General features: G+C 39.5%; 1 protein-coding gene across 1 annotated transcript in view; it reads right to left on the bottom strand.

Moving 5' to 3' along the window:
* Positions 1-21,197, bottom strand: part of FAM149A (family with sequence similarity 149 member A) — a 53,488-nt gene extending 32,291 nt beyond the window's left edge. The window contains exon 1 of the mRNA XM_031037384.2: positions 20,215-21,197. Coding sequence (XP_030893244.2) covers positions 20,215-20,867 — 653 coding nt within the window. The 5' untranslated portion in view covers positions 20,868-21,197. The remainder of the gene's footprint in view (positions 1-20,214) is intronic.
* Positions 21,198-26,187: the final 4,990 nt, after the last annotated feature.

Genomic DNA, 26,187 nt, shown 5'->3' with positions numbered 1-26,187 from the left:
TACAAGTTAGTAACTACTTTCCAACAAGACCAATAAAACAATATTATGTTTTATTATTTTAATGTGAACAGTATAATAATCTTATAATGTGTTAGGTAAACTGTGAAGTCCATAGCTTATAGAAAATTATAGAAAAATGTAGAATTTATATGTATATATATATATATATACATTTTTTTTTTTTTGAGAGAAAGAGAGAGTGGAGGGTGGGGAGGGGCAGAGGGAGAGGGAGAGAGAGAATCTTAGGCAGGTTCCACGCTGGGCAATGTGGAGCTCATTCTCACAACCCTGAGATCATGACCTGAGCTGAAATCAAGAGTTGGACACTTAACAAACTGAGCCACCCAGGCATCCCTAGAATTAATATAATTTAACCTAAAAATGAAAAAAATTTACCTAGATAGTAAAATTTATAAGGACATTATTTTTAAAGAATTATAATAAACTATAATAAGTAATATCTGATATTAAGTAACAACAGAAATTTGCTTTATATGAATTGTTTTCTAGGAACAGCCTATGGGATGCAAAATACAACTACATTATTTGACTCCTTTGGGATTGAAATGTTTGCATGTAATCCTACTAGAGCGCCACTAGATGTCAATCTTTCTCATCTGTTAACACTGAAGAACATGCCCAGGTGGGTTTTAATACCATGTATGTCTTTTTGCAAGATTTAGGATTTAGTGAATTTTCTTTCCAGTGCAGATATGGAATCCTGTTTGCATTAAAAATCACTATTGCAGTGAACAATATCTAGTATGCACAGCTGACAGAAAGTATCAAGTTACTAACATTGCCTGTGGATGGAGTGCTAACACTTTGGTAGACAAATAGGCTCGGGGACCTACATAACTTACTGCTAAACCTAACAACACCCTGGTGGGTGGCTACTTTTAGGTACAGAAAAGAAAACTGAGGGTGAGCAATGTTAGTAAATTATCGAGGACAAACAGTTTTATCCGGATCTGTCTAGTCTGAGTTCAAAAGTTTGCCATTTCTAAGATTCGTCTCTGATCTAATTTGCAGATTTCTGCTGAAGCTCCTTCTCTCATAAAGATGGCCTATGGACATCTCTTATGGATATACCAAATATGTTCTATAATAATATTCGATAACATTTCTTGGAGACTAACCACATCCCCGTCCCTGCTTTAAAGCACTTGCTACAAGTTAGTGCATTTAAGTTTCATAATTAATTCTTTGAAGAGGAAATACTTTTAGTACCATTCTGCAGACGGGTAAACTGAAGCACAAAGAAGTCAATGACATGTCAAAGCCAACAGTCTAACTTAAGTTATTGAAGATAAAGCTTATTCAACGCCATACTTCAGTCTTTTATGCATGGCATACACCTCACAAGCCCTCTACAAAAGATCTGGAGAAGCTCAAGCACACTATATTTAATAAAGCATGTGGAAAAGTTTTTAAATTTAGAGGAATGTTGTATCTGAAAAGCGTGACAGAGGGAAAAATTATTAGACTTTTAATATGAAGACTATAAAAAACTTAGAAAGTCCTAAGTAATCTATGAGGTTAACCGGTTATATATAATTACAGAAAGATAGAGAATTTGTATTTTATTCAAAACAAAACACCTAAATTGGTTATTTAGAAGTCCAATAATTTCTAAATTGGTGCTGCAATCTATTAAGGACAATAATTTTTAGGTAAGATCATATGAAATTGCCAATCATGTACTGTTTGAACCAGAAAACCAGAAATTTATGTGTCAAACTAATACACTGGATAAATGGATTAAATAACAACCTGTAATCAGTATTTTGTCTTACTTTTAAGCATTAACTTTACTGTACTATTATAGTAGAAAGTGATAGAGGAAACAACAATCTGAAAAATTTTTTATAAATATTTTTATAAAGAATTCATCAGATTTTCAAACTGAAAAAAACTACCTACGTATATTCTATGAAGAGTTTAATTTCCCCCACTGCAGCATCAATATAGTCAAATTTTTCAAAAAAAGTGTGTTTTAATGTTTAATTTCACTAATCCTTTTTTTTTAAAGATTTTATTTATTTATTTATTTGAGAAAGAGAGAGTGAGAGAGAGCACGAGAGGGGAGAGGGTCAGAGGGAGAAGCAGATTCCCCGCTGAGCAGGGAGCCTGAAGTGGGACTCGATCCTGGAACTCCGGGATCATGACCTGAGCTGAAGGCAGTCGCTTAACCAACTGAACCACCCAGGCACCCCAATTTCACTCATTCTTTTAATTAGTAGAGCAGAAAATGAAGACTTGGTAATAATTGCTAGATCATTATTATAAGTTTCAGTTCCATTTGATGTCATTAAAATATCAAATTACAGTTGATCCTCATTATTCATGGATTTCGTATTTATGAATTCACCTACTTGCTAAAATTTATTTGTAATTCCAAAATTAATACTCAGGGTGCTTTCATGCTTATTCACAGACATGTGTAGAGCAACAAAAAACCTGAGTTGCCTGAATTGCATGTTCTCAGCTGAGGTGGAACAGGGCAGCACTTTACCTTCTTATTTTTGCTCCAATACTATCAAGTATTATTTCTGTAGTCTGTTTAATGCCATGTTTGTGGGGTTTTTTTTGCATTTTTGTATTTTTAGTTTGTGATTTTGCTGTCAACATTTGTGGGATACTGCAAAAACAGTGCTTAAAAGGAAATTATAGCATTGAATGCATATATTAGAAAAGAAGATTTAAAATCAATCTTCTAAGCTCCCACCATAGGAAACTAGAAAAGGAAGAGCAAATGGAATCCAAAGTAAACAGAAGAAAAGAGATAATAAGAATTAGAGTAGAAATAAGAAATTGGAAACAGGAAATTTAATGGAGAAAAATCAATGAAATCAAAAGATGGTTCTTTGAAAAGCTTAATAAAAATCAATAAGCCTCTAGCCAGAAAAAAAGAGAGAAAGAGAGAGACAGAGAGAGGAGGACACAAATTACTGAAATCAGAAATGAAGGAGGGAATATCACTACAAAAACCATGGACATTAAAAGTTTAATAAAGGAATACTCTGAGCACTCACAAATTCAATAACCAAGATGAAACAGACCAATTCCTTAAAAGACACAATCTGCCAAAACTCATACAAAAACAAATGGACAATCTGAATAGGCCACTTAAATCTATTAAATAAATTAAATCAATAATTAAAAACATTCCAAAACAGAAAGCACCAGGCCCAAGTAAGTTCACTGGTGAATTCTACCAAACATTGAAGGAAGAAATTATACCGATTCTCTAAATCTCTTTCAGAGGATAAAAGCAGAGGAAGTACTTTCTAACTCATTCTATGTGGACAGCATCACGATAATACCAAAATCAGACAGACATCACAAAAAAACTACAGATCAATATCTCCCATGAAGATAAATGCAAAAATCCTCAACAAATTACTAGTAAATTGAATCCAACAATGTATAAAAAGAATTATATACCATCACCAAGTAGGATTTATTGCAGGTATGCAAGGCTGGTTTAACATACAAAAATCAATTAATGTAATCAATCATATCAACAGGCTAAAGAAAAATAACATGATTATATCAATAGATGCATAAAATGCATTTGATAAAATCCTATGTCCATTCATGAAAAAAGCTCTCAGTAAAGTGGATAGGGGGGAATTTTTTCAAATTGATAAAGAGCATCTACAAAAAGCCTACAGCTAACATCTTACTCAATGATAAGAAACTAGAAGCTTTCCCACTAAGGTCAGGAATAGGTCAGGATGTCCTCTTTCACCACTCACTTTCCAACATGGTGCTGGAAGTCCTACCAAATTCAGTAAGACACAAAAATGAAAGAAAATGTATATTGACTTGAAAGAAAGAAAACTATCTTTGTTCACAGACTATCTAATTGTCTTGTAGAAAATCCAAAAGAATTTGGGGAAAAAAAAAACAAAAAACCTCCTGGAACTAATAAGTGATTATAGCAAAGTTGCAGGATCCAAGATTAATATAAAAAAGTGAATTGCTTTCCTATATATCAGCAATGAACAAGTGAAAATTAAAATTAAAAATACACTATTTACATTTGCACACCCCCAAAATGAATTATTTAGATATACAACTAACAAAATACGTACAAAATCTATATAAGGAAAACTACAGAATTCTGATGAAAGAAATCAAGGGAGAACTAAATCAAGAGAAATATTACATGATCATGATAGGAGGACTCAATATTGTCAAGGTATTAGTTCTTCCCAAATCAATCTCAGATTTAATGCAATTGCAATAAAAATCCCAGCAAGTTATTTTGTGGATATCAACAAACTGATATCTAGAATTGATTTTAAAGTTTATATGGAGACACAGAAGCCCCAGAAAAACCAACACAATTTTGAAGGAGAAGAACTAAGTTAAGGAACTGATGCTACCTGACTTCAAGACTTACTATAAAGCTACCATAATCAAGGTTGGTATTGGTAAAAGAGTACACAATAGATCAGTGGAACAGAGTAGAGAGCCCAGAGATATATGAATGCAAATATATTCAGCTAATCATGGACAAAAAAATGAAGACAATACAATGGAGCAAAGACAATCTCTTCAACAAATGGTGCAAAAATAACTGGATATCCACACGTGAAAAAGTCAATCTAGACAGACCTTAGACCTTCTCCAAAAATTAACCTGAAATGGATCATAAACCTACATGTAAAACAAACAAAGAACTATAAAACTCCTAGAAGATAACATAGAAGAAAATCTGGATGAGTTAAGGTTTGGCAATGACCTTTTAGATACAACACCAAAGGCATGCCCCATGAAAGAAAGAATTGACAAGTGGGCCTTCATTAAAATAAAAAATTTCTATTATGTGAAGGACATTGTCAAGAGAATGAAAAGACAAGCCTGGGAAACCAGACTGGGAGAAAATATTTGCAAAAGACACATTTGATAAAGAACTATTATCCAAAATATAGAAAGAACTCTTAAAGACCAACAATAAGAAAACGAACAAACTGGTTTAAAAAAATGCGCCAAAGACCTTAACAGACACCCCACCAAAGAAGATGTACAGATGGCAAACAAGCAAATGAAAAGATACTCCACATCATAGGTCATCAGGGAACTGCAAATTAAAAGAACAATGAGAACACTACTACACACCAGTTGCAAGGGCCAAAATGCAGAACAACACCAAATGCTGGTAAGGAGTAGAGCAACAGGAGCTCTTTTATAGCTGGTGGGAATGGAAAATGGTACATCCATTTTGGAAGACAGTTCGGCAGTTTCTTACAAAACTAAACCTACTCTTTTTTTAAAAAAATATTTTATTTATTTATTTGAGAGAGAGGGAGAGTGCGAGCGGGAAGGGGCAGAAGGAGGGGGAGAAAGAATCTGAAGCAGACTCCGTGCTGAGCGCAGGTCCCGAAGCGGGGCTGCATCCCACGACCGGGAGATCGTGACCTGAGCCGAAACCAGAAGTCCGATGCTCAACCCACTGAGCCACCCAGGTGCCCCCTAAACATATTCTCACAATACAACCCAGCAATCCCACTTACTGGTATTTACCCAAAGGAGTGAAAAATTATGTCTACACAAAACCTGCACACAGATGTTTACAGCAGCTTTATTCATAATCGCCAAAACTAAGAGGCAACCAAGCAACCTACCTTCAGTAGGTGAATAGCTAAATAAACTGAGGTACTTCCAGACAATGAAATATTCAGCTCTAAAAAGAAATGAGCTATCAAGCTGTGAAAGGACAGAGAGGAAACTTAAATACACATTACTAAGTGAAAGAAGCAATCTGAAAAGGCTACATACTGTATAATTCCAAATATACGACATTCTGAAAATGGCAAAATATGGAGAGAGTAAAAAGATTCGTGTTCATCAAGGGTTAGGGAGAGGGAGGGATGAACAGAGCACAGAGAATTCTTAGGGCAGTGGAAATACTCTGTGTGGTATTACAGTGGTAGATATATGTCATACATTTGTCCAAACTCATACAATATAAAACGTCAAGGCTGAACCCTAATGTAAACTATGGATTTGGAGTGATAATGATGTGTCCATGTAGGTTTATCATTCATAACAAATATCTAACTCTGGTGGGAGATGCTGATAATAGGGAAGGTTCTGCATGTGTCGGGCAGGGGGTATATGCAAAATATCTTTACTGTCATTCTGTTTTGTTGTGAACTTCAAACGGCTCAAAAAACAGTCTTTAAGGGGCGCCTGGGTGGCTCAGTCGTTAAGTGTCTGCCTTCGGCTCAGGTCATGATCCCAGGGTCCTGGGATCGAGTCCCATATCGGGCTCCCTGCTCCGCGGGAAGCCTGCTTCTCTCTCTCCTACTCCCCCTGCTTGTGTTCCTGCTCTCACTATGTCTCTCTTTGTCAAATAAATAAATAAAATCTTTAAAAAAAAAAAACAGTCTTTAAAAAATGCCAGTCTAAAAAGTTGCAAAAGTGAAAAATAAGAACCATAATTTCTCAATTTGAATCTCTGAGGTTGGGATGTGTATCACCAACAGCATCTTACAGTGGCCAGCAGAGCTGCAATCAGAAAGTCCTTGCCACAAACCATAAAAAAGATGAGCCTCCCATGTCACACTCATTAGGATGACTATTATCCAAAAGAATAAAACATAACATGTGTTGGTGAGGATGTGGAGGAATTGGAACGCTTGTATTATTGGTGGGAATGTAAAATGGTGCAGCTACTATGGAAAACAATCTGGTGGTTCCTTGCAAAATGAAACACAGAATTACTATATGATGCAGCAAATACCCCAAGGGTTGAAAGCAGAGACTCTGGCAGATACTTGTACACCATTATTCATAATAGCATTATTTGCACTGGCCAAAAGATGGAAATAACCCAAATATTCATCAACAAACATATGAACAGATAAACAGAATGTGGTCTATGCTTACAATTAAATATTCAGCCTTAAAAAAGGAGTGAAATTTTGATATCTGCTACAACATGGATGGACCTTAAAGACTTGTTCAGTGAAATAAGCCCAACACAAAAAGACAAATAGTATATGACTCCGCTTACATGAGATTTCTACAGTAATCAGTTTCATAGAGATAGAAAGTTGCGGGTGGTTGCCAGGGGCTGGGGGAACAGAGGAATGGGGAACTATTGTTTCGTAGCTACAGTTTCTATTTGGGATGATGAGAAAGTTATGAAGATGAATGGTTGCATACTACTGTGAATGCACTAAATGTCATTGAATTACACATTTAAAAATGGTGAAAATGAGGGGCACCTGGGTGGCTCAGTTGGTTAGGCGTCTGACTCTAGATTTTGGCTCGGGTCATGATCTCAGGGCTGTGAGATCAAGCCCCACATCAGGCTCTGTGCTGGGTGTGGAGCCTGCTTAGGATTCTCTCTCTCCCTCTCCCTCTGCTCACCCTGCCCCCAGCTCGAACTTGCTCTCTCTCTCTCAAAAAAAGTGGTTAAAATGGTACATTTTATGTTATACATATTTTACCACATTAAAAAAAAAAATCACCCTCCAATTTGCATAATGGGTATTAGTGACTTGGAAGGAAATCTGGAGACAACACAGAAGCACTTATGTAAACTTTAACAACAAATGCCCTTAGGGAGGACATGGGAGCGGTGTTGAATCAGTGTTTATTCACGTTCCCTAAGCAGGGTCAGGTATAGGCTGGCTCTATGTTACCAACTGCAAAGCCAGCTTAAGAGCGCCCAGCACCAGGGGCGCCTGGGTGGCTCAGTCGGTTAAGCGTCTGCCTTCGCCTCAGGTCATGATCTCAGGGTCGTGGGATGGAGTCCCTGCATGGGGGAGCCTGCTTCTCCCTCTTCCTCTGCCTCTCCCCACTCCCCCCATCGTGCTCTCTCTCTCTCTTTCACTCACTCTGCTGTCTCTCTCCCTCTCAAATAAATAAATAAAATCTTAAAAAAAAAAAAGAAAAAGAGCCCAGCACCAATAGCTTTTTATATTTTACTGGATTCGTATTTAAAAAACTGTTTCATCTATGTTTTAATGGCATAGAAAATACCGTGTGGAAAAACCAAGGCCTTGACAATGCTGAGTGGAAAACAAATTCAGAAGAGTGTCTTACAATCATTAACATCATAAATTCAATGAAGTTCAGTAATTCTTGATTTTGAAATAAGGTTTTTATCAATACAGATGGCTTAATTTGCTGAAATGGATAATACGTCTATAAAGTTTGCCCTTTGTTAAAAAGCAGCACAAACTGGAAAAGGATACTGTACCTGGGTAATTTGTCAAATAATTAATGTTACCAGGTCTCTGCTGTGGAAATACTCAGTTTATCTGTTTCTAAGTCTTTTTATTTCTAAAGATTTATTTATTTACTTGAGAGAGAGTGGGGGGGGGGAAGGGCAAAGGGAGAGAGAGAGAACCTCCAGCAGACTCTCTGCTGAGTGCAGAACCCAATGTGGGGTTCGATCTCAGGACCCCGAGACCACAACCTGAGCCGAAACCAAGAGTCGGACACTGACTGAGCCAACCAATGCTTCTTGGTTTAAAATTTACTTGGTCTGTTACTATAAAAGCTACACCAGCTTTCTTTTTCATTAGAATTTACATGTACAAACATGCCATCCATACATTTATATTCAGTATTTCTGTATTCTTATATGTAAACTGTTTCTTTGGTAAACAATATAAAGTTGTTGCTTATAGCTAAATTCAGAGAGAATTAAATTTGCTTCTTATGGCAGACTGGGCTGGGGGCTCTAGCCATCCCAAATCACGCTAATCCAATCAGTAATTAAGAAGATTTAAGTCTGGGTTTCAGTCTCTTTGGTGCTGGTCTCTTTCCAGTTCACCCTAACTCCTGAGTGTTTTGTTGTTGTTGTTGTTTATTGTCCAGTCTTCCTACTTGCACTCAGGTGGTGGTTGGTCTGACACAGTCTAGTCTGCTATTGCTGGAAGTAGAATTAAGGGAATTTTTGTAGCAAAATATTGTACAATGCGTCATATAAATCACCATTCATGTCCCAGGAAAGTCTTCAGCAAAATATACATTTTCCCCTAATGCTTTAATGAGGAAGAATTCATAAATGTTTTATGTGAAAACATGGTTGCATCCTGCTTCATGGTCAGCTTGAAACAAAAATAGAGGTTGCTAAACTTAAAGTGTCAGTATTAAACAAATGAGCAACTGAAGTGCATTAAATAATAAAAATAAACATTCTAATCCTAAACCGAATTTAATATTGACCTTGAATTCACAAAAATCATGAGCTCTGAAACATAACAGACATATTTCCAGTAAGCACAGCTCAACCATTGGCTATAATAAACTCAAAAACGCATTTTCCTCATTATAAGGAAAATGTATTGTGTGCTAAGGTGTTTCACAAAGAGTTTCTTTGTTTGTTTTTGTTTTGTTTCGCTTTTGATAACATTCAGCCGAGTTACTCTTCAAGACAGAAAACTATTCTGAGTCCTCCTGCAGGGCATAATTTCTTCTTATCCCTGTATCATCTAAAATCATGGCCCTTAACTTCAATCTTCATTGTGAGCTATGAACCATAAATTTGAGACTAATTTTATCAACGATGGGCATTACAAAATAGAGTGCTTTCAGGACCACATTTTCACATTCTTATATGTGGAGAGTAAAGGATTACATGAACAACTGTGCATGAAAACGTGTCTTACACGTAAAAATGTCATCCTCTAATGCGGAGGAAACCAAGGTTGAGAGCCCCTCCTTGACAGGGACCCCCTATCTACTGCCCAGCTCTGTGACTTCTGAAAGGCAGAGCTCCCAACACCTCTTTTAAGTGTTCGTATGAGAGAACCATTTTCAGTAATTTCATAAGCTATTGCTAAAAACATCCTTTTGTTCCAATCTACCTGTCCTATCAGGATGGCTTTGGAAGTAAATATACTTTTATACTTATTAGCAACAGTGTGCTGGTAAACCAGTTCTCTGGAAAAACATAAGTCCTGATGTGAGCCGTTTGCAGATTTGCAGGGTGTGAATACTCCCTCCTTGGCCAGCTTCCAGCCACCAGTGGGGTGCCACTCAGTGTGGAACAGGAAAGAGTTGCACACAATTGGCTCCAAACAACTCCAGCACGCTACTGCTTCATGGGGATGGAGGGAAACTGCTACTCTTGCCTCTGAAACAACTTCCGTCACCGCAATATGTGTAACTGACTCACAGGACAACTTTATCACTGCAGAAGTCCATTTTACTCTTCAGCCAGCCTCCTCGGTGGTTCCGAAGTGGAAAATCAGCTCAAAATCGCCACAGAATCCTTAAAATAAATACCTCATTATTTGATTTTTCAGATACTCAAAATTATATCATTAAGTTAGAAACCAACAAGCAAGGTCCAAAATGTTAAATGTTATGTGAAAGAAAAAAAAATTCATTAGATAAACATGAATATAAGTGGCTGGCAAGAATTACAGTGGTCAATATTTAATTATCAGGCTTCTTCTAAAACCTTAAGTGAAACGTCTGATTAAGAAAATGCTGAAGTGAAGATATAACCTTTCCCCTAGCAAGGGCCATATCTAATTGCTGTTTCTCCATTTTTACTAGTAAGACAATGCTTGCTAATTATCTGCCTTACTAGTATGAATAAAATATTTGATTTGCTATTAAATATATATGAAATAATTTATAAGAATACTATATACAATAAAATGGAAGAGAGTTGTTGATAAACTAATGTTTTATTTTAAAGAAGTCATAGCTTTGGGATAAAAGTCACTTTTTTATCTGCACTGCAAAATGGACAAAACTAAGCCTTAAATTTGGTCCCCTTATCAGTATTACTAGAAGTATTATTCTAAGAAAGATACTCTTAGATTGCTTATTAACATAATTTTTATTTTTTCAGATTTATTTTTGGAAAGGGTAAAATTTCTTAGAGCCAGTTTGTTCCAGGGAAAATACTACCAATTACCACAGAAATAGATTTTTATCCTCCTTACCATCTTAATTCATTAAAAAACACGTATACATATAGGTACATGATATAGATTGACTGCCTGGATTTGAATGTTATATTTTCCACCCATTAGCCATGTGCAAGTAAATAATTTCTGTTCCTTTCTGAGCCTCAACTTCTTCATCTGTAAAATGGAAATAAAATTCCTACCTTGTATGTTTGTTTGGTGGATTCATGATAATGTCTATAAATGCAGTCTTTGGTACCTAGTAGACATGGAAATACCAGCTGTTGTTTCCAATGCTAAAAATCTTGGCTTTGCAGAATAACACATATTTGAGGAATGCTCACATTAGTCAACATGCTTATAAAAATGTTAAAACTAGTGAGTAAAACAAAAGTCTGACTGAGGTAGACTTTTTCTTGAGAATATGTCACCTGCTTCTTTAAAATATATTTTATATATAAAATTAAAGTTCCTTAGGGTTTATCTTTGTGCATCAATTCAGCACTGAAATTACTGGATTTTAAAGGGGAGGGGCTCACCTTCTTCCATGGAGACACTTAATTCAACTAGATTATAAAGAATCTTGGATATACATGAATGACTTCTAAGACTTCACTGATGAATGGTAGAAATTTGAATTAAATGTTTCATTTGAAAAGAAGTCCCCATTTTAACCTTCTAGGCATCTAGTGACACTCTCTGAAATTTAATTATTAGCATTAAAAACCTAATGTAATTTGTGAGCTTCCAGGAAGTTGGGTTTCATCTTTATTATTGGCATTACAATAAATTTAAGATGACAATGATCCCAAGAAGAATATACATGTATATGTGCATATGAAAAGAACATTTTATTTAGTTCTTTTTGTACTTAGTTTATTTAGCCTTAATAATCTGTTTATTAATCAAAAGTAGGGAAAGGCTTGGCTTGACTGTTTTTCTTGTCATTGCCAAACACCATTCACTTCCAAGTTCAGAACTGGATATTTACTCATTTCAAAAGCTTTAATTTCTGTGCTTTATGAAACATAGTATCTTCGTTGACTATTTTTACCTTTCAAGAATAAAAGTTCAGTTTTTTAAATTTTTTCAATACATGTTTAATGAACAGTATTTATTCATTTATTTAGTAAATAGCACAAAGTATTTTATGAATCATGTCCTATTTAATATGCATATGTAAAATACCTAGTATTCCTAGAACCAAAGAATATTCAGATAGTTTTTTGTAACAAAGCAAAATGTTTGCCTACAGATTGTAAAATTATATCCAAGAAGTGTGTGGTTTGGCTGTTGTTGAATTAAACAAATATCCACACTGCTCTGGTGAGGGGAAAAGTGTTCTCATGTTAAGTATTTTTAAATGTATTTCAACTGATATTTTTTTCCCCTAGTGTTTTCGTGTTCTTTTGTCCCCTCCCACAATGTATAATCCAAAGTTTTTTTGCTTATTGCTTCAGAAAACAGAATGCAGCAGGGTTTTTTTCCCCCTCAATTTTTATGTGTGTGTATGTTTTTAGTAAAGCTTGAACTTACAAGATTGGTATGGACTTTTAGCCTAGTAAAAGACTGAGGGAAAAACACAAATATCAGGGAGGTTCGTCCCAACCCTCAGAAGAGAAACAGATTCCTAAGAATGGGAAGATTCTGTGGGTCAGATCTTCTGTCTCTGAGAAGGGAATCTTAGGGAGATTAGGAAATGAGGAAGTGGGACTTGAGTGGCTACTACAAAGCAAAATAGTCGATCAAGGACACTATACCCTAGAGAAGGCACAAAGCCAGGAGGTAGATTGAAATCTAGCCAGTCCTCTGCTTGATTTGTACTAGTGCAGTAATGGGCCTAGTGGAGGAAGGAATGTCTTTTCTCATTCCCATGAACTGGTGGGTCCCTGAATCAGGCATTCAGCACCAGGAATTCCTAGAGGATTTCTCAAGGATCTACGGTAAGGGATCAGAGGGGACCTGTGCCCTGATCCTTCAGGAGACCTGGGGTAAGGATCCCAGAGGAAAGAAAGGCTATGTGGTGTGGATTGGCATTCTTCTGGAAGTCCTATCATGGAGAATGCTGGTATGAGAGCAACAGGCTGACCCCAAGGGCTCTTGCAGAAATAAGGGAGGGAGCCCTAACTTGAAGAGTCTTGGTGGATATATGCATGAGACCTGGGTTATACAGAAGGATAAGATAAGATTACGGACATTTCAGTGGATCCAACAAGGATAGCGGTTATCAACAAACAAGTGGGCTCCTTCCCTGGCACTGAATATCCCAGTCCCATGTAAGCAACACCCACCTCCACCCCGCCACCAAGAAAGTGGCTCAAACCCAAGATAAAGATGGGAGAAATCTCAGACAACTGAGTTTTAGTTTCTACCACTTTGGCAGAATGTGAGTCTCAAATGTAAATTTAAAATATGGGAAAATAGTCTCAGGGGGCATAAGATCAGTGCCCTCACTGTGACATGCTTCCTTTCTATGGGATTCAGAAGAGATTAATACATTGTGATCATCTCTCAATCACAAGCAAAGGACTGTTGCCAAAGAGGATAGATGGGCAACAAGAGAAGAAAGCATATAATGTTTGCAAATTTCCTGTCAAAAGTTCCTTTTGTTTGGAAAGTATCTGTGTGTGCAAGTTATGCTTTATAAGGCAAATTGCCATCAAGGGTTGTGAATGAATTTTGAGAGTCATGGTGGACATAGCCTTTGGCTTATGACTTCAAAAAACAAAAAAAAAGCAATAGTATGAGACACTCCGTCCTATTGAGCAGTGGACTCTTGGCTACAGGTTGTATCCCCAGGGCCCCAGCTCCCAAAGGTATTGTGAATAGAGCATATTTGCAAGTCTGGATTATTTGAGCAACTGAAAGAATCTCATCTTTAACCAGAGGGTACTCTGAATGTACTTAGCCCTGTATTTTAGGGAGAGTAAAAAGACAGTATAATCACTTGGCTGGCCTTTTCTCTCTTGGTGTCCTGAAATATTTTGCTCCTTGTGGTCTAAAGGTATCTAAGTCAAGTCTGTCTCGGTGCTTCTCAAACTATTGTGTAGTGTCAGACCATTTAAAAAATTTTTCCAATTCATTGTGGATAAATAATTGTCAAAGCATAATAAAAATCAATTAGCTAGAAAATGAAATGGAAAAAAAAAGATGCACAAAATACAAATACAAATGTTTTGTTATCAGCCAATAGGCATAAAGTTACTCTGTCAATTACTATAGAAGTGTCTAAATGCTTATTCCCACTTCCTGTACTTCCTAGCCCCCGCCATGGGCTAGGAACAGGAAATGACGGGACACGTGTCGAGAAACGCTAGTCTAGCACAGAGAAGAAACACCTCTCATTTTAGAAGATCTTAAAACACCTATCAACAACAAAAAGGATTACTGTATCTTGCAGAGGATGTAATGCACTGTTATATAATTTGTAATTGCCGTACATATTCACCACCACTGTACATGGGAAGCTGCCATATTTATATTTCCAGTCCTTAATCCTTCTCCCAAGTTCCACTCACGAATGTCTGGCTCTCTGGCTGACACCTTCTTCAGTTGTTTTCCTAAGATTTCAACTCAATATGCATCCCAAAGTGAATTCCTCATCTACACAACAAACCCACTTCTTCTGTGTTCCCGCTTTATTAATGGCATTCTCCCTGCAGCCATGTAAAATGATCTTCATCTCTCCTTCTTGCTTCCTCCAGCTGCACCAATGCATTGCCATTCTTGTGATACTTATCATTCCAGTATCTTTATTTTTATCATCTGCATCCCAGGCCCTCATACCTCTCAAAGGGTCTATTGCCAGAGCCTTCTACTATTTCTGGGCTTACACTCTCCTGTGCATTAGCTTCATCCTTCTAAAGTTCAGTCCTGTTCATGCCACTTCTCTGTCTAAAAACATTTAGTGGCCTCTCCAGTGTTTACTAATCACAGTCTGGAATCCAAGCCTCTCCCCGGTTTTCTCCTAATGCCTTTTCACAAACACTGTGCTCCTAACAAATTGAACTCCTTATGTGACATATAGTTTTCTGCCTCCATGATTTGCTCACACAGTTTTAGTCTCCTGAAATGTCCTTCCTAATCCCAAGACTCTATGTGTCCCAAGGACTCAAATTCCTGAGCCTCTCCCTTCCCATTATCTATGGACACCTTCTCCCCTAACCATGTGCGCATGGCAATTTGTCTGAAACCTCTCCTGAATCGTTCATCTTATTTTTCTTACTCTTTGATGATAAGATTCATTTCCAATTGTTGCTCCGAATACTCAGAAGGTCGAGCTCTGTATGGGTCTTAAATGGAACAGGTATTCTATAAACACACGTTGACAGCTATGTTTTGAAAATCATATATTAATCTTTACCGAAGATCCTAGCAATAAACTGTACTTTATACAAAGAATGCTGATGATGGGTGATAAGTAAAAAGATACTGAAAATGATAATTAGGAGCCAATAGTAATAGCTACTTATTGAGCGCTTATGTCCCAGCCACCAATGGGAGATGTTTGCATATATTATCACTTTTAATGCTTACAATATCTCTTTGACTTGGTATTATTATCAACACCCATTTTAGGGATGAAAAGGCAAGGCTTAAAGACAAGGTGAATACTTAATTAGTATTCTATTCTTAGTATTCTCAGAAAAATTATAAAGTGGGATTTAGTCAAAGTCAATGTGACTTCAAACCTATGCTCTAAAAACTATCCTAATTTAAATTAACTAGTACAATTTCAGAACTATCAAGATTTTATATCCCACATTATAGGAATGTTGTTATGTACCTGGCACATATCAAGTGCTACATATATTAGCTACTACATTAGAAAAAAATACCAAAAGGTGTTCTTTAAATACACAGCAGAACATATAATTATTAGCTCAAGTATAATTTTTGAGATTTTTAAATATAACAAAGTAAAGAAGATAACTGAAAGCATAAAAAACGATTCCATAAGACGGTAAAAATAAAATTGTTTTCTTGGGTTGAAGCAAATGCTTGGACAATTAAGCAAATACGTGGACAACCAACTCAAATTATTAGTATTTTTAATAAAGGTAATGGTCATAAGAGTGTAATAGAAAGTAACAGTCATATGACCATTGTCTACCGAGCTCACTATTCATCCCTGTGGAAATGCAAAGTCCCAGTAGAAAACGTTACTAACTTTGGGGAAACTCTAAGACAACGAAACAGAAAGACCCAAGACAGCAATTATTCCTAAGGAAGGACATTTAAATTGCCTCTAGATTTTTATGCGATTACCCATGAAAGTTAATAAAATTGTTTTTTATTTTACATTTATTGTTATATTTTTTACTTTGTATTTATTGTTTTATTTATTGCATATGTTGTCTTCGGTGGCACAGGACAAAGAGTTTACAGTCCAAATAGGATATAATATGTGAACATGAATCACAAGGCTAGCAGGTAGGAATGGCCAAGAGCTGTACAAAGGGTGGGCCGGAAACAATTTGTGATGTTACTGATTATTCTGCAGTGTCTGTAAATCTAAAAATTAAAAGTCTGATCCCAGAGTGGCAAATACATTTCTTCTAGGTATTATATCACAATCAGTGGTCGTACTAATGAAGGTAACCTTTATCTTCTGTCAGTTGTGATGAAAGATTAGAGGACTCTAATTTGTTCTCCCAAATAACGGAACTAAAAGACGCCTTTTAGTACGGTCAGATGCTAACTGTAAATGAGTTCTTTTTTTCGGTCACTCCTTCCTTCACCTGGAATGTATCCTTTCAGGAAACATGCTCTCAAATGTCATTTCTGTGCCAAGAAACAGATGGTGATCATGGCTAACATTTTTAAAGCATTTCTCCATGTGTTAGGCACTTAAGATATTATTGCAATTAATTTTCAGAACATCCCTATGAGGCAAGTATTATTATCAGCTGCATTCTATCAAGTAGGAAAACCTACAGTTTGGAACACTGAATAACCTGCTCAGAATTACACAGCTAGCAAGTGGTTTGAGATTGGAATCCCACTCTTCTGATTCCTGGGTGCATGGGCGTCACTCCAACCCTGCGCTGCTTCAGGAACGGATGAACTGAGAGATAAGCCCCTGCATTCGTGTTATTGCCAGCCAAGTTAACAAGCCCTGAAGGCAGTTACTGCAATAATTTCCACACTAACATGACTCTGACCATGGAACTCAATCACTCAAAAAAAAAAAAGGCATTAATTATATGCCAGCAGCTATGACTTATAAAAGATAGAAATCCTTTCTGACCATGTGAAGTTCACAATCTACCAACATTCATATGCATCTATATAGTTATTATCCATCTATATAGCTATCTCCCTTACCTACTGTTAGCAATTCTTATATTTCCAGAACAAACAGAATAAGAGCTTTCACAAGGTGGTAATTGTGTAGTTCAGAAGTGCAAAGAGGCAGTGCAGGGTGTGGGTGAGACTGGAAAACAGTGTGAATGAGGTGCACAGTGTAAAGGAAAGGCAGTAAGGCATGGGGAAGTGAGGGTGAAGACAAAAAGTGTGGGATCACATAGCGGGGAGTGCAAGAAGGTGAGGTGAAGAAGGGAACTCAGTATCCTCTGCCTCTGGTTCAGATGTGGCAGCCAATGCACCTCGTGGAATGCAAAGGGCAAGCCTTTCTTCGGTGGGCCATTCATTTATCAAATCCGTGGTTCAGAGATCAAAATTTGTCCTGCTATACAGCAGTGTAGTAAAAAAAGGAAAAAAGAGAGAGAGAGAGAGAAGAAAGATCCAGAACTGAAAGAAAGTTTGCATATTTCCCCACTCCAATTAATTTCACTATTTTTAGTTTTAATAGAACAGTACAGAATCAGAATGTAAAATGCATGGGTTTTCTTCAAAGAAATATAAACTGTGAATGAGGATTTTGCTTTGTAACTGAGTGTAATGGTCTTACCATTAGATTCATGTTTCCCAAGGGTTTATTTCCAGTTGTTTCCATGTCTCCATACTCTCTCTACCTACTGCTTTTTTCTTCCTACTCCTTCATTAACCACCTCCACCTCCTCATGTCCCTGGGGTTTAGAAAACTAAATACTCTATTTTAATATTAATCAAGCAGGCTAATAATTCGTAGCAGCTATCTGCAAACTGGCAGGTGAGGTTGTAGTTGTATAATGTAAATCCGTCATTGAATGATGTCTGTTTATTCAATGTTATAAAGAGCCAACCCAGAAATCCAGGAGGGAAAAAAATATACTTCAAGGAGCAAAACGTCTGTAGTATTGAAGGAAAAAGCAGCTTAATACTTTCTTTCTTTCTCCTTGTCCCTTTGTAAACTTTATAAATGAAAAAGGACTGAGGCATGAAAGGAAGAGAATATGAGGATTTGTGTATCTACAAAAGAAAAATGGTGCACTCAGAGGGCTGTCTGATGTCCCAGGAGAGTATGAACACGCATAATCAGAAAGATTCTTGAATGCTGTGCATATTATTTCTCATAGCAATTATCAAAAATTCAAGGCCTGTACTTTCAGTAAAATTGGATACATTTACTAATGCAGAAGAGTCACTTCTGTATATAATGCCAAATACAGTGTCATTCAAAAAGTACCTATTAAAAATGTTCAGACAATAGAAACATGGACTAAGACGCTTGAGAACTGAAACCAGCACCCAGTTCTTTCACTGGCCATGCTGAATGTCTGGGTGCCTTTTTGTATAAAGCTCTAAGCCTAGAGTTTAAAGTCAGTGTGTAAAACTGTTTGCTCATAAAACATTAACTGCATAAGTGTTAAGGGCCAGTAGCCAATAACAAAGGCCTAATTCTTTAGGATAGGTATTCTAGCCACTTATCCAAATGCAATTGAATTTCCTTTGAAAAAAATCAATTGATTAATGCATTTCCTACTATGCTGTTTTAAATGAAAAGAAACAACTTAATGTTATTTAATTGTTTATTTTTGCACTGAGATGAATGTCACGCAGTATTGTGAAAATGCAGTTATTTAAATTGTGATAGGGTTAGAATCCATTTTAATGCAGAAGTTCTCCAGTCCATGGGGGGGCGGGGGGTGGGGAAGACCTGGTGGGGAAGAGCTTCTGTGCTAGCAGGACTGACTATTCTTCCTTCCCTAGGTTATAATGTAGAAATTTCCATCTGTGAATGGGCCCCTCTGGCCTGCCTTTGACCATTTCACTATTCTTTTGTAGGATTCAGAAGGCTGAACATTTTTGTGCCCACTTAAGAATCGCCGTATGTTCTGCTGGTTAAAAAATAAAATTCACCTTAATTCTGAACTGCACATTTTTATTTTATTTTTTTTAAAGATTTTATTTATTTTTTTGACAGAGAGAGAGACATAGCGAGAGCAGGAACACAAGCAGGGGGAGTGGGAGAGGGAGAAGCAGGCTTCCCGCAGAGCAGGGAGCCCGATGTGGGACTCGATCCCAGGACTCTGGGATCATGACCTGAGCCGAAGGCAGACGCTTAACGACTGAGCCACCCAGGCGCCCCTGAACTGCACATTTTTAGAGCAATGTTTTCATCACTGCTCTTGATGGTGGAAGGATTGTGTGTGTGTGTGCGCGCGTGTTTGCGCGCGCGTGTGCGTGTATGTGCGTGTGCGTGCTTGTGTGTGTGTTGAGGACAGTGTTGCCCGATCTCCAGTGAAATGTTCCCATGAAGTCAGTCGGCGTTTCCGTAGTACTGCAGCGCACTATGGCAATAACTAGGAAGCTCTAGGGTATATGATCAGAAGTGTCCTGAGCATTACAAATCCCCTGTGTGTCAGATAATGTTGTACATATGTAAATTAATTAGATGTCACACAAAGAAAACCCATCCCATTTGGGATAAGAGTTGTGGCTGATCTTTGAAAAGTAGGGAAGCACCGTGTCTCACCCTGTCTTAAAATCGTAGCTGCCAAAGTGTGTATTCGGTTCGGCTGCACATGTCTTATTCTGCCCGAGCGAAAGGGACTCCTTTCAAGTCCCCAAGGAAACGAGGGTATCAAACGATCTAAATGAACGCTTCAGGCAGAAGAGAAACAAATGCTGTCCGTTCCTTCAAGCCCTGCTTCGTCTCCCGTCCCTCTCCGCTAATAAACAGCAGAGGATTATCCTTGACAAAGTTGAGCAAAAGCACGTCGCAGCGTGTGTTTGAAAAGAATAGGAAGCCAAGCAATAAGGACTCAGGGAAAGTGCAAGGGTTGGGGGCGGGGGGGGACGGGGGTGCCCAGGGGAGTTAGTGGAAGTTACTTGCAAATAGCAAAATTTTCTAACGCGCGCCAGGCAAGGTGGGTGTGGCAGGGAGAGGGTAGTCGTCCTAACCAAGACAGACAAGGACCCCGCGGCTACTCACGCGTCTCCGCCGTCCTCCGAATCGCTGTCCGAGACCCGCTCCTCGCCGATGTGCGGCAGGGTGAAAAACAGAGTCTTGGGGCCAGGCCCAGGGGGCATCCAAGCGCCGGGCTCTCGCTCTCCGGGGCCAGACCGGCGGGTGTTCCGTGGGTTCGCGGCTAGACTGCTGCTGCCCGCGGAGCCCCCGACCGACGGCCGCGCAGCGCAGACCCCGCCAGCGCCCGCAGACCGCCGCGCCGAGGCCGCCAGGTGGGCGGGGGAGGCCGCGGCGCTGCAGCCCCCGCCGGAGGGGCCCGGGGGCAGGGGCTGAACTCTGGCTGCTCTCGGGCTACCGGGCAGCGAGAGGGGGCTCCCTACTGCTTCCGCCGCGCGGCTCGCCACCGAGACCCTGGGGTAAGAGGCGGTGAGCGGCGGATGGAGCGAGGCGGGCGGTCCCCTCGAGGCGGAGGGGGAGTCGGGCGCCCGAGCCGGCAAGGCGGTCAGGGTCAGGGCCGTGTGGAGCGAGGCGCCCGCGCTGGAGCCCGCCCGCCGTGCGGTGGCGGCGCCTCCCGAGGGGCTGGAGGGGGCGGCCGGGAAGGGGACGGCCGGGGGCGCCTGCGAGGTCTTGAAGATTTTGGCAAAGAGAGACCCCAGGTCCAACACAGCGGCCTTCATGTCCCAGTCTTGGAGATGCTGTCCCCGCTGCTGCCTGAACCTCCAGACCACGGGAAGCCGGGCTGCTGGGCTCCATCCAGCGTCGCCCTCAGGGATCCGGCCCCGGCTGTCCCGGGCTGGGGCGGGCGTCCCGGGGTCCCCGCCCGCCGCGGAGCCTGGGGGGCCTCGGGCGCGCTCTCCTGGCGGCGGAGGAACCTCTCGCGGCGCTCAGCCCCGCGTAGCTTTAGACTGACCTGCCCCGACAGCCTGGTGGGCCCGCGGCGTGCTGAGACTGCCGGCGGCGGCCGCCCTCTGTGGGCAGCAGCCCCTTCTCTGCCTAGTGCTTCGAGACCCGCGAGGGCCAAAGGTCTGGGAGCCCACGGAGGCGACGTGCCGCAGCCGCCCAGCGCCACCGCGGGCTGGAGGGTGACTTGGGCCTCCGCCCGCCGGAGATACCCCAACGGGCCCCCGGGACCGCGCAGGCGGTTGCTAAGCTAAACAAAAACCCTGCTTAGCTCATTGCTAATTGGGCCCCAGACTGCAGCTTGGGGCTGTGTCCACAATGCACACACTGGCTCCCCTCCTTGATTCGCGCCTTAAAGGAACACTGCAATTTCTCCCTCACCCTGAGAAAGATAACCCTGGCTCCAAAAGATCTTGTCAAAAGACATGGCAAGACCAAATGCGCCAAGGTCAGGAAGATGGCCAGCCCTCTGATATGAGGGAAGGTTAGTACAAACGTGTATTCAGGCGGGGGGACTTGAAACAGCAGTGCCCACTCCTGCCACCTCAGTGCCAAGTTCAACGTGTGTCACTAAAGATGACATAGGGGAATAACAGCAAGGTGCCTCACCCAAGAACTTGGAAAGAAGATTGGGCTCTGATAGTAAAATCCATATACAATGCATGTGTTCAAAACACCTATTGGAGTGAACCAAGAGATTTTATAACTAAAATGTTTGAGAACTCTGACTATAATCAGACTGACTGGATACAAACTCAAAGGCAGATATGAAAGGTAAGAGTTCTTTATTAAGTGGAATCAATTGCATTTTGCTAAATCTGAAGAAATATGTGTGAAAGATAAAGTTATGAGTGTGAATATATCTGCAGTAGCGTGGGGTCAATTTTGAGCAAGATTTAAAAATAAGATAGTGACAGGGTTTATCCACTAATGTTTAGTAGAGAGTTTCTGTTTTGATCTCAGGAGGTTTATTTTCTGATTTGAGGTGAGGAAAAGAAATGAATAAGGCTGGTAATGAATAAATTAACTGATATTCATGACTATATACATTAGTCTTTTGGAAGTTATCAAACTGGATTCTGAGCCATGGGACATTTCTATAATAATGCCAAGCTTTTCATTGGCTTGAAGACAGCCAACCTATCATGAGCCCTTTTCTGCAACCGACTACCAGGATCAAACATGCACTGGGCACTTTTCTACTTCAAGATTGTGTTAAGCATTAAGATGTAAAAAAGGAGAAGTTCTCCTCCCACAATGTGGAATAATCAGCTTTATATCACAAGCTAAGTGCCAGGTGAGTGCCCCAGAAAACAAGGCAGGCACCGCAGCCAGCATGAGCTTGAGGAAAGACGAACACATGTGTGCTTAAGAGAAGTAAGAGACAAGGCAGAGGAGGGTCAGATTATAAAAGGCCTCGGGTGCTGGGAAGGGGAAGAGCATGCATTTGTGGCATATAAAGCACCAGCACACCGTGAAGAATCAAAATGAGGGAAAGAGTGGGGAAAAGTAACAGACACATCTAGAAACTAGAGGCCAAGGCCTCAGGGTCAAACCGAGCAAGCAGCACCAGCTCTGTCATCATGCAAGGAAACCAGAAGCAGCATGGTTTTGGACCATCAACATTTCTCATATTCTCATTGTTTCTCTTTCGTAGCAACTCATCAGATGGCCTCAGGGGTGTGTGAGGTGCATTAGAACATTCAACTGTTTCTGTTTTCATACAGCACTCATTCAAGATTGTAAATCTGTTTCCCAAAGATTTTCTGTTTGTTTATTTCATAAGGATCTTGATTCTGGTTCATCGAACAATTAAATCCTCAAGGCAAGTAGAGATCATTGCTAGAGCATGCACTTTCAGTGTTTAAGCTGCTAATCGTCTGATTGAGTCCGAACATATGTACTATAACTTGGAGGGACAGGCAGCAAAGGGGAACCACTGCTGAGTGAAGCCTGGTTCAAGTCACCCAGTTCCTGGGGAGTGGTACTTGTTTGCTACCACATCTCAGACAGATTTTTTGGACTTGGAAAATCGGATCAGCTCAAGACCTTCAGAGCTGACCGGCCTCTTAGGATGGAGCTCCACTAACCTGACTCAAAAAATACTGGTGTATAATCCCGTATTCAAATGTGTTAACTAATAATTACACAACTGCAGAGCTGTTTTCTGCTCTTTTCCTTTGAAGGAATTCCTGTTAAGACCAAATTAAGTTGGAAGATTGTTAGGTGAGCAGAGAATCAAATCAAGGGGAGTAAGTCATATATATATATGTATATGTATATGTATATGTATATGTATATGTATATCTATGTTTTATACCAAAGGGACAAGTAACCATAGAGCCAACAACTTCTCCCTCTTAGAAGAGCAACCTTATTTTAGACATTTCTGTGCTTAAATCACTAACCACTTCCTTTCTATGCACATGCTTTTCTTTAAGTATATAGATACCGTTAATAAGACTACAAAAAAGCTCACGTTCTTCCAGAACCCGGCTTGAAAGTATTCTACTTCTAAGATGTGTCTACATGTATTCTATCTGTTTTGGTTGAATCATGTCCCCCAAAAAGATATGCTGAAGTCCTAACCCTCAGTTTGTGTGAAAGTGGCCTTATTTGGAAATAGGGTCTTTAGAGATGTAATCAAGTTAAGACAAGTGCATTAGGATGGGTCCTAATTCAATATGGCTGCCATGCGAGGATGAAGAGAGAAATTTGAAGACAAACACAGAGGGAGAACATCAGGTATTGACAGAGGCAGAGATTGGAATGATGCCTCTGCAAGCCAAGGACTGTCAGGGATTGACAGCCATCACCAGAAGCTAGAAAGGGGCCAGGAAGATTCTTCCCTACAGGTCTCAGAGAGAGCATGGTCCTACCAGCACCTGATACCCTCTTGTAGCTTCCAGAACAACGACAGAATAAATTTCTGTTGTTTCAAGCCACCCAGTTTGTGGCAGCCACTTTCTTATGGCAGCCCTGGGAAACGAATACACTATCTGGGTATTAATTAATTATTGGGGTAATTCATGATCATAGTATCTGGCTGGTATGTTTATGAACATCTTCAGTGGGGTATTTGTTCTATAAAGCTGGTCACAAATTAAAATCATAATTGTCTCAAATCTATACAGAGAGTGGCAGGAGTCATAGAAAGGACAGGGGAAGAAGTATCATTGTCAGTGAAAGCAGTGGATAAAACATTCTGGCCACCCAGCCTCCTGAGGAAGGCACAATGAATGAATGATTGATCCTTTTGTTTGAAGGTCCTTTCAAAATGGCCTATAATTGCAAACATGGTAAACAATTCCTAGCGAGATGCTAGGTCTTTTACACCCATTGTTCATCCATCAGCAGTCTTTCAGACAGATGTTAGATGCTACCAGGCTTCTCTGTTAATTACCATTCTCATAACATGAGCCCCAGGTGATGTACCGCAAAGATCTAACTCAGATGTAGTCATGAAAGCAAATGCAGTAAACCATTGCTTCTAACTGTGGCAGTGTTGATTTTTCAAAAGACTACGTCAAAGCAGTGTTTTCTGTGATAAAACTCTTCTGATTATATTGGCTAATTAACAATTAGATGCATTGGTTTTCTGATGTGTATAATGATGCTTGGCTGCATCACTGAAAAAATATCAGGAAGTTATGACCATGTTGCTATGAAGAAATGTTATGTTTTGGAAACCTGAAACTTAAAACAAATAACCTGAGTGATTAATCTGTTTAAGAATTTAAACTGCCTTACGTAGCATGACACCAAGGCCAGAACCTGCAAGGAAAAAGACTATCAGATTTGATTATAAAAAAATTTAAAGCTTCTTGGGGCGCCTGGGTGGGTCAGTCAGTTGAGCTTCAGACTCTTGGTATTGGCTCAGGGTGGTGAGATGGAGCCCCTCCTCTGACTCAGGCTCCATGCACTCAATGGGGAGTGCTTCTCTCCCTCTCCCTTTGCCCCTCCCTGCTCCTCAAATGAATAAATAAATCTTTTTAAAAAAATTTAAAGCTTCTTAATAATAAAAGACATTTGTTGATGCAACAAATATTTACAAACAACCACAATAGAGACACTACAGTATGCTAGACTCTGGAGCGAGACTCGGTAGGTTCATGTCATCTCTGCCATGGATCAACACCCATGCCTCTTACTGTTGCTTAGTTTCCTCAACTATAATCCAGGGATGCAAATAGTTCCTATCTGAAATAATGGTACTTTCTGAGTGTTATATTAATTAATACATGCTTGGCAACTGAAACAGAGCCTAGCACAGAGTAAGCTCTCAGGAGATGCTAGTTTTTATTATATGCCATTTTATTATATGATATTAATGTTTATCACATAATCTCAGGTTACAGTGAATAACCCTGAGGGAAGATCTGAAAGGAAATTATAGCTACATTTACTTCCAGATGTACTCACTTTTGTACTATTTGAATATTTTCATTAAGTTCATATTATTTGTTTTCTATGAAAAACACAATAAAAGAAAAGTAAACTAGATCAAAACCTCAAAAGCCTCAGGAAAATTGTCTTTGTATTTGATTAAGGGTTCTGGATTCTACCAAAGGAAAAATATTAAAACAAGAACAACTTTAAACTAATCAAAAAGCAGCTTTAGATCACAGAGATTATGAATAGATCATGACTAAATCTACTGGGCGTAGGAACAGATACAGCACAGAGAGAGCAGAGAGCAGACTGATGAGGCTTTTAAGGTGCATCTCATCAACCGTGGCTCAAGCACTCACAGAGCAAGAAGCCCACAATAAACTGGTTCTGAGAATGGTGCCCTAAATTGCCAACATCATCAGAGATGCCAAATCTTTTTTTTTCTTTTTTGTTCACACATTGTCACAGTGTTTTATGTATGGCCTGTTTCCTGGTGGTCCCAAGATGGCACCCTGAGCACCAACCATCTTTCCCTCAAAGCAAAAAGAAGGTACAGCCCACTCCTTCATTCTCCCTCTCATTAAGGAACAAAATACTTTCCAGAAGCTTCTCAAACTGACCAATTGAGTCTCATTCGCTAGAACTAGATTAAAAGTCCATCCCTCAACTAATCATCAGCGAAGGAGAAATAAGGGTTATCCTGCT

Source organism: Leptonychotes weddellii, chromosome 2, assembly GCF_054177405.1.
Source record: "Leptonychotes weddellii isolate Sample4059 chromosome 2, ASM5417740v2, whole genome shotgun sequence".
Taxonomy (NCBI): domain Eukaryota; kingdom Metazoa; phylum Chordata; class Mammalia; order Carnivora; family Phocidae; genus Leptonychotes; species Leptonychotes weddellii.
Note: the sequence above shows the minus strand (reverse complement) of the source record. Positions and strands in the feature narration are given on the sequence as shown.